Raw genomic sequence first — 19324 nt, forward strand, 5'->3', positions numbered from 1 at the left:
CATTTTGGATATAAAGCTAGTGGCTAGCCTGCAGAGGCTTATTCTCGCTCTTTTGGGTAGATCCAGACTAAAGACACAACACCAGGTAGGACCACAATGGGGTGGCGTGCTTGAAGATGACTTAGTTGGACTGGATGAACCCAGATGTGAGAGGAGGAGCTCAATTTGCTAAGAGAAAGACAGAGGAGTGCAAAATCACCATCTGGTGTGGAACGAGAGTATGGGAGGAAAGGTGCTTGCACGTCTGGAACCCTCCAAAGGGGTTAAGGTACCCATGGGCTTGGCCCACCAAAATACTTCATGCATTGCTTTAGTCTTTGATGGCTTAATTGATAATGCCAACCCCTGACAAGAGATAATTGATGACAATGAGACAGATCGTCCACATGGGAGGGAGAAGATAGAGGACCATGGTACAGACTGACATGATTCATTTATTTATTTATTGTGCATTTGTAAGGCGCTTATGCAGCAACTAAATTGTGTTTCAAAGCGCCAACACCGCAGCAGGGAGGGAACATGGAAATGGAAATAAGTACAACAATGAAAGATAGACGTGGACCTACTAGACCTTGTGAGCATTCAGAACGTGCAAGTGCAGAGAGAAAGATAAGGTATGTCCAATGGGGACATGGGGATAAGTCCAAGGTGTGCCAGGAGGGAATTGCTAGGGAGTGAGCAGCTGTAAGTGCCTAGGTTAGTGGTTGTAGTGATACACGAAATTGCAACCTTGCCAATCAGGGCTTTAGATGACAGCATTAGCCGCTGAAAGCCAATAGTGTATTCAAAGTATGTGCTAAAAATGCTGACAGTAGTCTGTTGTAGCACTTCCATTATGCAGTAGTGAGCTACAAGGGATATGCAGGCCTAGTATGAAATAGGTCAAATTAAGCATTGTTGATAGACAGGCAGGGAGGGCCCCTAGCTATGTAGCTAATAGGTTTTTGGAGTGTTTGGAACATCATGGCACCTATATAGCGCTTAGATAGCCAGTCTTAAGCGCTATAAACACTAAGCTATGAGTGCATGCCTTTTAGAGCTTGCAGATGGGGTTAATACATCCCTGCTTCCCTTAGAATATTCAGCCTCACTAACGGTAGCCCTGGCTCCAAGCTAATCTTCCTTTTCTCTGGGAAGGTACTGATAAGACATTCCTCAGCCAGCGCAGATGGGAACCAAGGGAGGGGGTAGGAGCGAGCAGGGAGCATCTCAGAGAGAGCTGGGTTTTTTCCATGAGCCAGTTGCACAGGGAAAGTTCTGGAACTGTGCGTCATGGTGACTGACAGCAAGAGATTATAAAATATCCATGCACACATGGATCAGGGGGAGATCGCCTGTGGACTTGATTCGTGTACAGTCAGGTGCCCGGAATTGGCTCTCACGGTGTCCTCCAGCCTTGTTTTTCTATGAGCGGGGCTTGTTTTACAGCTAGCTTATGAAAAACCCAGGTCTCCCAGGGCTGATTAAGGGACGTAAGACTGTGTTTCTCTATGTTTCTCTATATTTCTCTATGTTTATCTAAGTTCCATGTTTCACTATATTTTGCATTGCTCTTTGTTTTTTGCATTGCTCTTTGTTTTATGCTTTGTAATATTCTCTAACTTGAATACCAAATGTATATGAAATTCACTGCTTAGAATAAATATGCTAAAAACTTTGAGGGTGTCATTTGTCACTAGCATGAGATCACTGCTCAGCACAATAGAACCTGTATTTTGGGCTGAATTGGGTATTTTTGCTCTCAAAGGGCTGGCCCCGAGGAAGATTTTGCCCATATCAAGACATTTGGTGGCAGCTTTGTGGGATTTGTGAAGAGCAGTGCCATGCTGACATGATAAATGGTGTGAGAGAACACAGTGTAGAGTGGGGAGCAGGCTGTCGCATTTCCTTGATGGTCTCACTGCAGCTCTGAGACTTCAAAAGGCAGCAATGTTGTGTCGGCTTGCCGTGGCCGATAGCTTGTGTGGTTAAGACTCCCTTCAGTAAATCAGTCGTGACTGACTTATTGCATGGGATTGGTGCCAGGGAGTACAAGGCAATAAACGAGCGGGAAATGGCTTTGTTTAAAGCACTCCGATGAATGGTTAAGAAAGATGTATGCTCAATTAGAAAAAGAATTTTATCATGTGGTTTCCCAAGTTTAAAGTTGTAATTTGGAATGCATAATGAGACGGAGTTCTCATCTCTATTCTGTCATGAGGGCAGGAAAAAAAAATAATTGCAGGGATTTGACATGCAAATTGTGAATAGTGATTTAACCATTGACTCAGCCCCAGTGTGCTAGCGAGTGGGGGCTGTAATGTTCGGAGGCGAAGGTTCGTCTTTTTTTTTGATATATGCTTTTGAAGGGTTGGCATTCCTGAATAATGAGGAAGGGGAATGAGCCATGCTTAGGAGAATGAGTAACATCTGTGCTGAGAGCCTAAAGAGTTTTTTCTTTCTTTTGGCAACTGTAAAATTCCATGTGCTAATGGTGGCAAATTCTGTTTAAAGGAAACACACTAAAATGGTTATATTGCATTTTAGGCTGTGCCATGCTTATATTGGGTGAGAGACTCACTTAAAAGGAAAGTGAGTGAATGTTATTTGGATTTTCGATTTTTGTGTACTGATTTGAAATTGCAGAATCAGTTTGCAATGGTTGGGGGGAAAAACAATTTATATTTTTCTAAATTGCCCCTGGAGTATTTTTGACTGTCCCCATGCTATGCCATGGATTTGTGCTGTTGCCTTATAAGTGATGTATGATTTGGAAATAGTGTCCTGTTGACTGTGATACATGGGGAAAAATGTTGTTGACACATTAAACAGCCCACAAGCAATAGAGTGTGGGTTGTTCTTGCAGAAAAAAAAACGTGCAGGGAGCTGCACTAAACATTGGCATTTTTTATTTTTTAAATGCACTGAACTGAGTGGTTATAGTTTGGCAATGGTACAACAGAATGAAACATCTGTGTGTGATAAGATAGCACAAAGATTTAATGGGTTGCGAGTTCTCTTGAAAGATCGCACATTACAAGAAAAGTGCCGCTTTTGAAAACAAGAGTCTTGCTGTGTGTGCAGAGCTTGTGCCTTGAAGCTGTCTTGGGCGAGGTGCGTGAAGGCAAACAAAAGCAGAAACAGTACAAGAAAGAGTTAATCGGGATGAACTGTCTGAAACAAGTGAAGCCGCCACAGTATAAGAGTTATAGGCAAAAGAGATAAGCTGCGTGCTCATGGCGCTGCCAGGTGCACACGAAAGATAAACATGCCTGCATTCCTGAGGAAGGGGGAGCAAAAAGAGAGAGCTGTTCAAAAAGTAAAGAATTTGCCCAGTAAACTGTGGTACGGAGCAAAGGCTTCATGCAGGATGGCAGACGGGCACATCACATCTGAACATTTACCTATGCATCTGTGAATGGGCCAAGAAAAGACAGCTGCCCATTCCAACAGACATTACTGTGCAAACCGCATTCCCATGTGATGTGATGTGAAGTGAAGTAAAGCGCTATTGCTGTGCAAGCTGCATTCCAATGCTCCATGTGATGTGAACTGAAGTAAAGCGCTGTGCACTGGAGAAGAAACCTCTAGGCGCTTTGAGAAGAGAAAATACACATCTGGCAAACTGCAAGCTACATTGCCAGGGATGGAGTAACTGACAAAGACATTATGGCATTCCAGATGGAAGCAAAACTGACAAAAGTGCTTAGCCGTTTTGCAAGAGACAACATGCAGAGCGGGGCTTTGAAGTACAACATGAACACTGCACATTAGCCATGATCCAGAAGCCACACGGCTTAGTGCAAGAATGAATGATTTGTTGAAGCAACAAAAGAAACTGGCTTAGACTATCGCACTCAAAGGGGTGGTTCAAAAACAGCAAACGCCCTTTGAAAAAATGACAAGTGAAAAAACCAGAGGCTTGAAAAGACACTGCTAAGAAAAGAAAGATAAATAAACAAAGCTGCTTGTACAACTGTAAGCGGTATTGGACTGAAAGACTTTACCTTTGAAAAATGGAGTGATGCCAGCAGGGCAAACTGAATCAAGATCATGAGACACTGGAAGCAAGTTGGCGCCTGGCATTGGTGATCGCTTTGGTGAAAAAGAAAAGCATTGTGCGACCTGGGTACTTACTATATGGCTTTGTAAAAGCACAGATCAGTCTGAGGTACCATTGACCAGCTATGATTGCATTGCACAAATGAGTTTGTGATTAGGCAGTTACACCCCGTATGGTTGAGTGTAAATAAGCCCCCAGAAACATGCAGAAAGGTGATAAATAATTGCAGTAGCAATGACAAAGTGTGTAGTTACCTGATGAGACTTTTTGAAGATGGGGGTGGTATTATGGGAAGGGGTGGATAACGCTGATATTGAAGTTTTGATGAAATCCTAACATTTCTGTTTGTATTTTGCCTAGGCAAAGCACGACAAGACATTTCATAATATCAGAAATTAATATGCAGTTTGTGGGTGACACTGATCAAAGAAGGGTCAGACGCATTCTCAGAGAAAGCGAGCCACTGCGACATGCTATTTCAACTTTAACGTGCCCTGCACCGCACTCAATGCTGTAACCTGCGAATAGTGTCCAACAGAGTAATAACTTTTGCTGAACTGGCACGATGCAGACTTGGCTAATTATCAAGTATTTGATGCTACACATTTAAATGACATGTTTTGCCCTTTCTTGTTTAAAGGACTATGGACAATGAATTGTGGACTGTAACATCAGGCACCACATACAGCTGTGTGACACAGCAATTGAATGCTAACACATTGAAAAATGGTTTTTAAATGCACTGTTGAGATGAATCTGAAAAAACCAAATGGTTTTACTCTTCCAACTGAATGGCTTTAACCAGAGATGTTTTGTTTTTTGAAAAAAAAAATATTCTACATTGCACGTAGGCAGGAGAATGATTTATGAACTGTTGGGGCAGCAGAATTATGCAAGCAGGAGTGTAATTAATTTTGAGATAAGATGAGTGCGCACATCAAAGTCACCTGTGCGTAGGTTAAGATTCTTAATTGAAGTAATGCTGCCAAGTGCATGAGCTATAATTTGAAATGGTAATCTTTGAAACACTGGATACTTTTACAGCCAGCTTAAGGCAGGTAAATGAAACCATGACTGACTTGATGTTTGATTTTATGACACAGAGTGTGACACGGTTTTTGTTAAACCAACCAGTTTCATGTTTTTGTGGGGACAGCTGTCTCCAGCACACTAATGCAAAGAGTCACCTTTTGATTGTAGACATTTGGAATAATTCTTTGGAAAAGCGCTACAAATGAGTATCCACATGGAATTGCTAGTGTACTGGCCTGGCACATTGTCAGGCATCTTTTGTCACTGAATGGATACCATTTGTTTAATTTGTCTAATGTGATGTTTTTCTGACCAAGAACTGCAGCGAGTGTTCTCGCCAAGATTTTATGAACTATAACTTGACTAAATGAATTTTTTCCATGGTGTGATGAAACAGCCACTGCCGGATAGTAGTATGGTGTTTGTGGCTAAAGTTAATATTGTATATGGTAGATATCCCACTTGAAGAAGGGTATTCTCCAAGTCACAGAAGGTAGACACTGTGAACCTGTTAGATTTTCCAGTAGTAAGACAACATGTAAATTGTAGACTGGTAATGCACACCTTCATTATTACAGTGCTACACTTAGACATAGATTTATCATGAGGCAATGTTTCCTTAGTACTACCAAGCTGCTACAAATGGAGTCCATTTCTATGGCCCATCACTAGAGTGCGCGTAGCTAGGGAGCTAGATTCATTCATTGCAGGAGCTTTATATGCTTGTGACATAGAAACTGTGCACAATAAGCTAGCCACTATGGGTTCTGATGCCAGCTCTGCTATAGAACTTCTGGCCTAGTGGGGCCCATTGATATGCCCAGCACTGCTACAAGTATTGACAGCCAACTGAAGATGACAGAATTTTAGACATGAAGACATTTTTGTCTGCCATAGGGCAGGTCAACAAGACTGCTAAATACACACAATGCATTGTATGGCAAACATTGTTAAATCAGCAGGTGTTGGCTTTTTACTGGGTGGGGGCGACCATCCTCCACACACTGGCACGCAGAGCTACAGTTACCAGCATACATATGGATTGAATTGCTTGCTTTTTGATTGCATGAATAACACATGCCATGCTTTGATGTAAATTAGTAGAATTGTTTTTATTTAGACAACCTGGTGCCCATGGGTTCACCTTGTTCACGAAATTAGATGGTTTCTGGTTGGGTTCCACCTACCTGGGGGAAGTGTCTAGTCACACAGCCCATAGTCACGCTTGAATGCCCTGGGATCAGGGGGAGGGTAGGCCCTTAGGGTGAAAGGCTGCCAGGTTTTAGAATTGGTAACCATACATAAATGCAATAGTGCATTGTAGATTAGACTACACTGGATTGCCTTGACATTTTAACTGCATGCTGCTTTTTAACTGACAATCAGTTATACAAAATTGATTTAGGTATTTTTGTGTAGGCCATGTTTTGGCTAGAGTAAATGTCCATGTTCACTTGGTGTAGGTATTTTTTGTGTAGGCCAGGTTTTGGCAAGGGTATATGTCACTGTTCACTTTGTGTACATTTTTGTTTAGGTAGTGTTTTACCTTGCATGCCACGCTAACTAACCGCTATAAGATAGTTTGCTTAAACCTCTTGCAAAGCCCCAAGGTCTTTATCACTGCACTAAATACTATATTGATAGGTATTAGTCAGCATTTGTCGCACAAACGTTGAATAGGGGTGGAATGTAGTGATACACGAAATTGCAACCTTGCCAATCAGGGCTTTAGATGACAGCATTAGCCGCTGAAAGCCAATAGTGTATTCAAAGTATGTGCTAAAAATGCTGACAGTAGTCTGTTGTAGCACTTCCATTATGCAGTAGTGAGCTACAAGGGATATGCAGGCCTAGTATGAAATAGGTCAAATTAAGCATTGTTGATAGACAGGCAGGGAGGGCCCCTAGCTATGTAGCTAATAGGTTTTTGGAGTGTTTGGAACATCATGGCACCTATATAGCGCTTAGATAGCCAGTCTTAAGCGCTATAAACACTAAGCTATGAGTGCATGCCTTTTAGAGCTTGCAGATGGGGTTAATACATCCCTGCTTCCCTTAGAATATTCAGCCTCACTAACGGTAGCCCTGGCTCCAAGCTAATCTTCCTTTTCTCTGGGAAGGTACTGATAAGACATTCCTCAGCCAGCGCAGATGGGAACCAAGGGAGGGGGTAGGAGCGAGCAGGGAGCATCTCAGAGAGAGCTGGGTTTTTTCCATGAGCCAGTTGCACAGGGAAAGTTCTGGAACTGTGCGTCATGGTGACTGACAGCAAGAGATTATAAAATATCCATGCACACATGGATCAGGGGGAGATCGCCTGTGGACTTGATTCGTGTACAGTCAGGTGCCCGGAATTGGCTCTCACGGTGTCCTCCAGCCTTGTTTTTCTATGAGCGGGGCTTGTTTTACAGCTAGCTTATGAAAAACCCAGGTCTCCCAGGGCTGATTAAGGGACGTAAGACTGTGTTTCTCTATGTTTCTCTATATTTCTCTATGTTTATCTAAGTTCCATGTTTCACTATATTTTGCATTGCTCTTTGTTTTTTGCATTGCTCTTTGTTTTATGCTTTGTAATATTCTCTAACTTGAATACCAAATGTATATGAAATTCACTGCTTAGAATAAATATGCTAAAAACTTTGAGGGTGTCATTTGTCACTAGCATGAGATCACTGCTCAGCACAATAGAACCTGTATTTTGGGCTGAATTGGGTATTTTTGCTCTCAAAGGGCTGGCCCCGAGGAAGATTTTGCCCATATCAAGACAGTGGTCAGCTGCATATAGGTAAAGTAAGCGCAGGCTTGTGGTGGAAAGGCCAGTGGGTGAAGGAAGTGCTGGGAGTGGGCAGGGGCTGAAGGCAATTGGGTATGAGAGGCCAGGGCCCAGGTGGACACATAAGGGCCCTGGTCACCAATCTCAGCAACTGTGGGATTTTAGCAAAGGAAGGATGAAGAAAAAGAGGAAATGAAAAGGAAAGTCTTGAGCTTCTGGAAATTTGATAAGATCTGTCTCGAGACGAAGAGGAAGGGGGAGGCTGTTCCGTAGGAGGGAACCTGCTGAGGAAAGAGATTGGCCACCTGCTTGCTGTTTAGAGAAGCACTTAACACACAAGGAGTTGGTGCCGGATGAGCCTAGAGATCTGGAGGGAGCGTATTCAGTGAGAGCAAGTTGTAGGTAGCATGGTCCCCGGCCCCAGACAGCCTTATGGATGAGGCAAAGGGATTTGAATTTGATCCTTGCAGCAACCGCAAGCAAGTAGAGAGTTTTTAGGCCTGGAGAGATGCAGTCCCTAGGCTTGCTTGAGGCCAATGATAAGGCTTGCAGCCCTGTTCTGGATTAGCTGGAGGGGTCGTAGAGACGAGGCGAGTGGATTAAGGAAAAGGCTATTACAGTAGTCTACTCTAGAGAGAACCAGAACTCTTGAGAGATTGAGCTTCTGGGGGAAAGTTAGGAAAGGAAGAATTCCTTTAAAGAGGTAGAGTTGAAAGTGGGACTTCTTGGCAAGGTCCTGAATGTGAGGGAGGAAGGAAAGAGAGGGGTCAAAGATGACTCCCAGGTTTCTGGCTTCAGACAAAGGAGAAGGGGGAGAGCCTATAGAAGATGGCCAGAATGAGAGGCAGAAAGTGGGGGCTGGAGTCCGAATAAGAAGCATCCCAGGCTTGCTAGTGTTGAGGCAGACATCATTGGAAGTACACCAGAACTGATGGCAGATCAGCAGTCAGGAATGATGGAGGAAGAAAGGAGAGGGTCAGAGGGATGGCATTTGCTTTCATATTGACCCCATAAATGGGCAAAACATACTGCGGGCAGTTAGGAACTTGCATGGGTACAAGAACTCTATCATTTATACTCAGCAGGTTTCACACTTTGATCATATTTGGATTGGACAATGTTCATACGTTGCACATTTATATACCCAGCAAGGTTTCCAGGTTGCCGATATTCATGACTCAGAACAGGGTGGCATTTGGTCTTCATTGACGAAACGCACTGAGAAGTAAGGCAAGCAAAGTCTAGTAAGAAATATATGCCGAGCTAGTGGTCTCTCCCCACCTCTCTCTCTCTCTTGCTCCTTGTCTCTCTCTTGTTCACTCTCTCTTCTGCTCTCTCTCTTTCTCTCTACCACTCTCCCTGTCTCTCTCTCTCGCCCTCTCTCTCTCGCTCTCTCTCTCTCTTCTTCTCTCCCTCGCTCACGCTGAGCTCCATTTCCCAACAATCAGGGGGCTTAACTGGACTCTACCACTCGTGAATTATGAATGGTGCCTTTTGGACCTTCCAATCTTTTGCACCCCTGCATCGTCCTTCACTGCTGACTTATGGAGAGGTTTTGGAAATGGCAGCAGAACCTTGCAGTAATTCCCCTTTTAACGTGTCGTTATTTCCTGTCAGATCAATGCCCACCCCAGCCACCTTATTTACCCCATATACTCTGCTCCGAGCCGGTTGGGCCAGAGGTGTCTGAAGTCCAGTTTAGTCCCTAATGACTGGAGTGGCCCATCAAAGCTTCATGCTCTGCTCCTATTTGCACTCTGTGCTGCAATGTCTACCCCTGTGTTAGTCAGGGGTTGCACAGCAGGCAGTTCTTAAGGGTGGATGGGTCATAATTGCAGGTCCTCTTCAGTAACCCCTTTGAGTGAACAGGTAAAAGTCTTCATGGAAAATGCTAATATTCATATTGTTAAGAGTGACAGGCCATCTGTCTTTAACGTCAAACTCCCACCAAGACCAGGAGTGGACTGAATAATGGTTAAATGAAAAGGTAAGATAAATGGGGTTAGCTGTTCGCTTCATTCAAAATAAAAGAACACGTTTAATTTGTTTGCAGCACTGCACCTTTTATCCACTGGCATTTCATGTTGTCCTATTCTGTTTGTGAATAGCAGAGCCAGTCCACCCTTCTTTCCTTGCCTTCTGCCACCTCTAGACTCACTTTTATAATGGAAAAGGAAAACTACAAATACCATCATGCAAGGAAATGAGCATTAAAGGATGATCCACTTGCTCCTTACATGGGAAATCATTACATCTTTTGGGTTATCATATTGCTTTGCACGCACCATCATTGTAACAGTTCTCTGCAAATACTCCTGGCAGCTCAATGTTACATGTAAGCACCCCCACACCGCCATTTGATTTTTTCTTTGGATTGTGATACTTAACATTCTGCATCTATGAAGGCATAAGCATAAAGTGCAGGTACAATAATGCAAAGAACTGGGGTCACTTCCTCACCCCCTTTGCTGGATCACTGGGCCCCACTTGGTTTTTCCTTCTCTACCCCAGTCGAATTAGGTTGAAGATAATGACTCAACGTGTCATTGTGGGGGTGCTTGAAGGGAACATTTGAAGCGACCTCCCTTTGGAAAGCCTGACTGCTGCTGGAAGACTGGTAACTAAGAACTCTGCCAGCGGAAGTGGCAAACCTGCAAGTGTCCCTGGCAATCTTCCTGGCTCCTGACAGGTTCTGTAAAAATGAGTTTAATTCAACTAAAAGAATATACAAAATATTAAAATGCTAACAACCTACCCCTGTAATCCAATGCACAGTAAATGTAGACCTTAGTGGAAAGGGGCACTTTGAGTAAGAAAAACAGGGATATACAGGTAATAATAGGCTTGTAGAAAAGTAAGCAAGTAAGTGTAAGAATATGTACTTCATTATACGTGGACTTGTCTGGTAAAAATGCCGGAAAAAATACTGGAAATTCTAGCTCTGGTATTTTTTCCGGACCGGCACACTTCGTTTCCTGGTCGGGGCCACGGATCAGGCCTCTACTGGCAAATAAATGCCTGAATAACCAGCACATATACTAACGGTGCCAGTGATTTAGGAAATCCCATCCCATGGAGTCTTATGGGACTCAATGGCAATGTGAATTTACCAGCTCTCCGCCACCCATAATATTGTGTTAATGCCGAGATATCGGGATTCGGAGATGGTAAGGAAGGTTTGGCGGTGTCCCACCGGAATTACCGGTGAGATACTGGCAAACCTATAATGAGGGCATATATCTTTTAAGGTATCAAGTGGGGTCTTAAATGTCTGTAGGGCCCATCTAACAAGTCAAGTGGGACAGAGCCACTGTTAGATCTCTTATTGCCTTTCTTCCGTAGCTTCACAGCATCAAGCTGGGTTTCTCGACGCCTTCCAATGTCTCGGGTCGTAGTAAAATTGGTCGCAACGGTTTTATGGGATTTAGCAGTGTGGTGTAAAACTGGATGCAGTTTCATACTGCCCAGGCTCCCGTAGGCAGATCATCCACCCGTCCACTGCACTGGGAGTGGGGTGTTTCACTCCTTTTGAAAATGTGCTTTCTCTCACAAGCAAAGGTAACCCCTTTACCTTTTCTGTTGCAAAGCACTCTGGTTATGACCTCATGCATACAGCAGATTGTTGGTGGGGACCCATGATTGGTTCACTAAGGTAGGCCTAGACCACACCAATCACTGTGGCCCATTTGGCTTTAAAAGAAGGTCAAGCCCCTCTTTTGGCAGATCATCTGAAGACTTTGCAAGGAGTAAGAAGAAGAACTAATTTGAGCCCTGGCTGAAGGTACAGTTTGCCTTGCAGCTTTCACCATTGAAGGAAGGCCAGGATTTCCAAAGAGGGCATCAAGATCCCTCCCCTAAAAATATCCCAGGGAACAGAGGGAGATACTGAACCCATAGGACCCTCCAGCAGCTCCAGAACTGGCACCAAGTCAGCACACAGTGTGCCCTGCTTGACTCTGCAAGCAAGCTTCCTCGGTGGGAAGTGCCAGAGAGTCTCTGAACCATATTCAGGACAAAGCCGCTGCCTGTAGCACTCTCTTCATCTTTGGGCCGTCTGCATTAAAGGACGACACGAGCCCAGCGAAGAAGCTAGGAGGAGTGCAACAACAAGCATCAACCAGTGTCCATCTTAAAGGACATTTTCCAGCCAGTCAAGCCACTCGAGCTGCAACCGACTGCACTGCTGACTGTTGTCACGCCACAGTCATTAACGTTGTCAGAGACGCCTTGACCAGTGCTTCAGACCTGCCAACCAGCACCGAGACAACGATTCCTGACACGAGCTGCTGTGTAGGCCATCCTGCATCCGTCTGTCCAGCCTCGCTCGCCGAACTGGCTGCCACCTGATACTCGCAGCTCTCTACCATCTTGAACTCTGTTGCAGGAGCTGCAAAGCGCCCTGAAACTGGTTCTAGTCTGTTGAGCACCAAGAACATCTACAAGCACAAGGTACATTGTGGTCCTGTCCCCCTGATCCTTCTCCCGAGGCCCCTAGTGACATTTTACAGCCCATTGCTCCCTTTGTGCTGAAACCAAGTATACTTGAACTATTGCGATTAATTACTTTACCAACTACCCTCCTGTCAGTAACCAGAGTGCATCCCTTTTCCTTCTTGAAACTGTCCTCTGCATTCCTTTACAGGGTTGGTTGTATTTTGTAGTGTGCTAGACTTGCCTGTTGTGATACTAATAAAGTAGATATTTTTATACAAACTTGACGGGTCAGTCTCATTTATCATTGTGTAATCATTGTATTTTCGCTGTGTTGCAATTAACCAACGATCCATGACCTTGCAGACATAAGCCTGCCATTCTGTCCACGTTACCAAAATTGGACAAGGAGGTTTATAATTTGCTTGTGTTTCGAAAACCAATATTCATCCCTGAACCACTGGTGGCCCGGAAGTTGATTCGTCACAGTCCCCTTCTGTTTTTATTTGTATTTATTGAGAAGGGCATGGTGTTTTGCCAAGAAACACATAAATAGGTACAAACAGTAGCCAGGTAGCTGGTGTTTTGCACACGACTTGTGTAATGGGACATTGGCCAGATTATGTTAGGGGTATGGTGGAGAATGAACCAGGCAAAGTAACAACCGACAAAGGACATGCACGAGTTATTTACAGGGGGGTGACAGGTTCTATATACAATAAATGGCAGGGGAGAAATGTTCAGGGGTTGGGGGACAAGACACATACGCATTTCCAGTGATTAAAAAACATTGGCTCAATTATTTCTAAACAAGGTTTTGCATATTTCTCAGTCAGTGGGACAATGAATGCACCCAGACTTCCATCCTGAGCTTGCTGTGACCAGGGTCGGACTGGGGCATAAAACTGGCTCGATCACCACACTTGAAAATGGCAATTCATTCCTTTTGTGAAAGACTGTGTGAGTAGTACCAAAGGGTTTATTTTTGATAAAAATGTGTTGCAAATCGTACATTTTAAATAGCTGTGCTTTAACATTGGTCAAAACTACTAGCTGCACAGTGCAATAAATCATCAAACTAGCCCACTTTGGCAACAAACTGGCCTATTTTGACCAAAAACTGGCCCCCACCAGCGTGTTGGGACTTGACTTTGGGCATTTACCTACTGCTCGATAGGCCAGTCCTGGCATGGCTGTGACTAAGGAATTAAATGGACCTGAAGGATCAGGCCTAACTAGGCCAAACGTGTCTGGTATTGCTGCATGCAGATGGGACATGCTAGCAGTTTAGGCTTGACTACCCCCACCCTTTACACTGATGTATGCATATTTGAACCTCTTCTCTAATGTGTACTTTTAATGAATTTTGCATTGAAAAACATGGATGCCATTTTGATTAGAAAGGAAATCGTGCAGATCACAGAGGCAGCTCCTCAGTAGGGCATCATGCCAATTCGGGGGTGACTGAGTGAGAGTGAACCAGTTGATAAAAGGGTAGCATGGTGGGATCTGGACCGGGGACACAGACAAGTAACAGACATTAGTAGCATAAACAAAAGAGCCCGTACATTACAGGTTATCAATTTAGATACTTACATTGAGTGCCTGCATCTGTGATATTCTCCGTGGGGATAGGTTACTAGGGTAAGTCATAGCAGGTCATTACCTCGATGTGAGATGCAGCATTAGGGACAGATTGGCACTGATGTGGGGGCAGAGCATTTCACTGCAGGGTGCCGAGTAGCGAGCGGGACCGGAAGCGGCACGGGGAGAAACTATGGGCAACTTTTCATACAAATGGCACAGGCAAGCTAAGAAAGTATGCACAGGAATAGCACCATTTATGTCTTTAAACGAGATGACACAAAGGACAATTGTCCCTAAGGCATTTGTAGGACAGAGAGGAGAACTCTCCTTGTGAGGCTTTGGAAGAAAGCATTTGGTGGAAGTGATATATAAGGACAGGGGACAGAAATTGGGCCATCAGAAAGATCGGGCATTGCGACGAGCTGACAGCTTCTCTAACAGGTCATTGTGTAACTCCTTCTAGGCTAGTAATTACTACTATAAAGCATTAATATATGTGGCCTCTTCCTGTACCATATCACAATAGTACCCAGAGGAATTCCCTGTTATTAAAAAGCACTGGCTCAAACATTTCACTTTTTCTTTTTACCATTGCGTATCCTTAAATGGGAGAGATATGTCAAGACTGAAGCAGCACATCTTCTGTGAATTATTTTCAGTATTATTATTGTATCTATTGAGCACCGACAGCGGGGGAAGGATACAGAGTGGAACGCAGAAGGGGAACAGCTGTACAGGGGGGCAGGGGGGAGAGGGGCAGACGGCGCGGCGTCTAGAGAGTCAGGTAGCACAGGCGGGGAGATGTGATGGCCTAGGTGTTGAGGAGACAGAGAGTGGAGGCGAGTCTGATGCTGATGGGGAGAAGGTTTCATAGGCTTGGAGGGGGGTGTTGGTGAGTAGTAGGAATTCGATCTTGTAGGGGTTGAGCTTCAAGTATGCACTGGACATCCAAGACTGGATATTCTCTTCTAAATATCATATCTCTCATTGCGACCACAATAAAAGTAGACAAGTTAGCTATGGGCACTTAACTGTTAAAAACGTGTATCCTTATTGATTAATTGAACAGTAAAATTTTATCTAGCAAAATTATGGGTGGCAATAAAGCTTCATACTGTATGTTGATCAGTTTCACAACAATACAGATAGAATGATGGACAAACAATGTAGCAGATTAATCCTGTCTCTAATTATACAGGACGTGACCCTATATTCAGAATATCGCAAATTTGCAATCAACTTGTCACTATCCAGGGGCCGCTAAATTGACCCACAATAACCACCCAATAGCAATGCGCATGTGAAGTGAGTGTTTTTTAAACTTGTGAACTTTAAAGTAAAGGGTATCTCTTTCATTTTGACGTGCATTTCCTGTTAAATATGACAGTTCTTGTTCTCACGATAATAACGGTATACATTTAGTCATGGGCACTTAATATTTGAAACCGTTGTATCCTCATTTGACTATTGAAGATGGATGTTTTATCAAATAAATGTATAAAGGGCAAAATAGCCATGACAAAGAACAACGTATGACTCCACTTGTTTTCACTTTTTGTTTCATAAGAACGCATGTACCATTGTCTATGTTCTGACTCTTGTTTTATCATTTTTTTTCTCCACCTCTCCTCTAATTGGACACTTGCCTCTCTTCCATCTCTCTCCCCTTTGCCGTCTGTCAAATAACAGCTTTACTATTCAAGTTTTGAGACAGTGTGGATTTGGGATTTTGACTCTTGCCTTGAAAAAGCCCAAATGGCCGAAACTCGTGGCCATATAGTTAGCAGTTTCTTTCTGTGAATTGAGGCAGCTTCTTTCTGTTAATTGTAGCAGTTAGGTGATGTCTTTACAAGTCACTTACTAACACTCTCACTGGAGAATTTAAAGTGTTTATGCAAAATGAAGCAATGTTTGCTGGTTTATGTCGACAATAAACCTGATGCCTTACATATTAAGTTTAAAACAATTTTTGAGAATGGAGCGCCTGCATTGGGGTATGCTTCTTTTCATTTTTACGCAGATATATGTAGGATTTGGTTGTATGATGCACACCCTATAGTTACCTGCTCCTTAGCATATCCAATACCCTTAATCAGGTGCAGCCTCATGGTATGACAACCACTGCAAATCAGCATCCAGAACTACCCTTAGCCATACTTCACGAATTGGGAATCAGCAGATCTCTGGTATGTGGACAAATCTTTATCTACGGATGCTGCCAGGTTTTCCTTTTGCCTGCCAGGGGATGTGCACCTCACCCCAGGTCTGGCACCGCCGGCACCTCATTCTTTCTGGGCACAGAAGAAAAGTACAGGTACAGGGGATTCGACGTCACACAATGCCCAACCTTGCTTGCCTCGTGCACAGTCTCCATCACCTCCACATCGGCTGTGACATTGCGCCTCATATTCATCTCCCTTCCCATGATGTGTACAATCTGTGATCTGAACCTTCTTGTGTACTGACCACAGCAGTGTCATACACACATACACCCAATGAACGAGTAGCGCTCCCTTCACACTTGTTTGCTCCGCATTATGTACCTTTAAGAGGATGATACCAATGAAGAGCACGCTAAAGCAGATCAGCATCTTGATGGACTTCATCGGCGAAAGCAGTGGCTTGCTTGGAAAGTAATTCTGAAAAAGGAAACGCAAAAACAAAATGTTAGTATGATAGCCCAGTCTGATAAGTCATCATGTGCAATTCATTGTATACAAACGGTGGTGTGGTGGGGGCTCTTAGAGGGTAGCAGGTTAGAGTTGTGGTGGGTGGGTTTGGCTCACACATTCCTTCTGCACTGGTGCTTCTCAGGTGAATAACAGGGGTATCGGATGTCAGAGTATTTAGACATTTTATTTTGAGGCTTTGTTATCTTTGAAACCCAGGGACCAATCATGCTCCTTCGTGGATTTACTTCTAAATGGAAATCAGTCCAATAATATTTCAGATAGAGAATAACTTACGATGTGGTTCATGGACCCAAAGTTGAAGTAAGCCGGGAGTTCCGTGTAGGAGCTGCAGAGGTTAAGCAAGCTGAGGATGAAGTCCAGAATCTGTGTCATCGTAAAGGAGTCCTGGGAGGGTGCGGCCTTTTGAAAAAAACAAAATGAAAAACATCATTTGATATTGTTTTTGTTTTGGTGAAAGTTGGGCATTGCAGAGAAGCTGTTTCAAGATTCTAAATCGCCTTCGGTTTACTCATCTCATTCATTTCCCTTGTTATGTGAACTCTAAAAGGTGAATGATGAGTGTGGAATTGGTTTCTGAAATGTAATGTAATGTGATGCAATGGCGATTTGTATAGCGCCTTTCAGCATTGGTATGGTCTCAACGCGCTGTAAATTGAACACCCTTGGGGACCAAAGTCCAAGTATGGGAAATTTGTCAGAGAGTTGTAGAATGCGTGTGTGCATTTTAGCAAATGCGAAGCTTGGTAGGGGTGGGCAAGTCCCTGCTAGTCACCCATGTTGAGCAGGCATGTGGGTGGGTGCAGAGAGGTAGTCTGGGGAGTATGCGAGACAGATTTTATGTGTGCAGCTAGAAAAAAATGTATTGTGTGGGAAAGCTGCATTCTAAATGGCGCAGGTGTTGTGCAAATTATCTGAAGCAGGAGAGATATTATATGTGCAGCTAGACCAAATGTTATCATGGGGGATAGCTGCATTCTGATGGCAGAGGTATGTGCAAAGTGTCTTAGAGTAGGGCATGGGTGCTGAGGATACTCTGGAGAGTATGCGAGAGAGACATTAAGTGTGCAGCTAAGCCACATTTTTACTGTGGGGGGTAGCTGCATTCTAAGGCAGAGCTGTTGTGAAATGTATGTGAAGCAGGAGAGACATTATGTGTGCATCTAAACGAAATTTTATAGCAGGGGATAGCTGCATTGTAATGGCAGAAGAGCTGTGCAAAATATGTGAAGGAGGAGAGACATTATGTGTGCAGCTAAACCTAAATTTGTCATGGGGGATTGCTGCATTCTAACGGCAGGCGTGTTGTGCAAAGTGTCTTAGAGTAGTGTGTGGGTGCTGAGGGTAGTCTGGAGTGTGCGAGGGAGACATTATGTGTACAGCTAGACTACATTTTCTGCATTCTAATGGCAGAGGTGTTGTGGAAGTATGAGAGACATTATGTGGCAGCTAGATCGAATGTTCATCGTGGGGGATAGCTGCATTCTAATGGCAGAGGTGTAGTGCAAAGTATGAAAAGCAGGAGAGACATTATGTGTGCAGCTAGACCCAATTGTACTGTGGGAGTAGCTACATTCTAGTGGAATAGGTGTTCTGCAAATTGTCTAGGAGTAGTGCATGGGTCTTGAGGGTAATCTGTTAAGTATGCGAGAGAGATCTTATGTATGCAGCTAGAAGACTACATTCTATCATGGGAGATAGCTGCATTCTAATAGTAGAAGGGTTCTGCAAAGGAGGTGAAGCAGGAGAGACATTATGTGAGCAGCTAGACCGAATTTTGACATGGGGGAAAGCTTAATTCTAGTGGTAGTTGTGATTTCATCGATACAATTGCCTACCTACATAGCTTCATCTAGATGCAGACATAGTGGCCACCCTATACATGTGTCTCAGTGCCCTACATTTGCTCCCCTCAAATTTATCAAAGGTCAATAAGTTAGCCACCCTGGAAATGAGTCTAAATACAATACATTGTATATTCTCGAATTCATCAGAATGTAATTAAATGCAATACATTAGCTACCCTCACAATTCAGCCAGATGCAACACTTGGGCTGCCCATAAACTCTAGCCAAATCAAAATCCACCAGCTACCTTCAACGTTCACCCAGATGCACCACACTGACTGCCCTTAAGGTTCATCCAAGTGCAATGCATAGGCTTCTCTCACAGTTCATCCAAGTACAACACATTGGCTTGCCATTCTTTGGTTATTTTTTCATTCTGCTGTCCTTTTGGGATTAAGTAGTTAGTTCAGGGGTGAGGTCAGGGCTAGGCATGGTGAAGAGAGGAATAGCCACGCCTTGATGGCCCTCCAGAAAGACAGGTGGTCCTCTATGCATCTGATGTTAAGCGGGAAAGAGTTGTAGATAGGTGGCGATTGGACAGAGAAAGTGGTGCCTCCAATTCTGGTTGATTTGGAAGGGGCAAGCACCATAAAGAGAGAGATGCCTGAGCGCAGGTTTATAGTGGGGTGATAGTGGGTGATTTTCTGTTGCAGGTATCCGATTTAGATCCCTTTGAGGGTACAGAGGTCGGGCATGATGTGCTCTCTTCGGCCGAGGGTGAGGAGGAGCCTAGCTGCAGAGTTCGGGACTCTGTGGAGCGTTTTGAGTTGGTAGGCAGTGGCACCCAGATAAAGTTTGCGTACTCTAGTCGGGAGAGGACAATGGGCATGATTGCCGTCACTCTGTTGGGGTAGGAGAGGGAAGGGAAGATGCGTCTGAGTATGCTGGAATAAAGGTAGCAGGATTTTGACACAGTGTTAAT

General features: G+C 44.0%; 1 protein-coding gene across 1 annotated transcript in view; it reads right to left on the bottom strand.

Annotated features, from left to right (window-relative positions):
- Positions 1 to 19324, bottom strand: part of LAPTM5 (lysosomal protein transmembrane 5) — a 148015-nt gene that overhangs the window by 62218 nt on the left and 66473 nt on the right. The window contains exons 5-6 of the mRNA XM_069623021.1: positions 16832 to 16957; positions 16409 to 16504 (exon numbers count right to left, since the gene is read on the bottom strand). Coding sequence (XP_069479122.1) covers positions 16409 to 16504; positions 16832 to 16957 — 222 coding nt within the window. The remainder of the gene's footprint in view (positions 1 to 16408; positions 16505 to 16831; positions 16958 to 19324) is intronic.

Source organism: Ambystoma mexicanum, chromosome 11 (genome assembly GCF_040938575.1).
Source record: "Ambystoma mexicanum isolate Mex_15411 chromosome 11, UKY_AmexF1_1, whole genome shotgun sequence".
Taxonomy (NCBI): Eukaryota; Metazoa; Chordata; class Amphibia; order Caudata; family Ambystomatidae; genus Ambystoma; species Ambystoma mexicanum.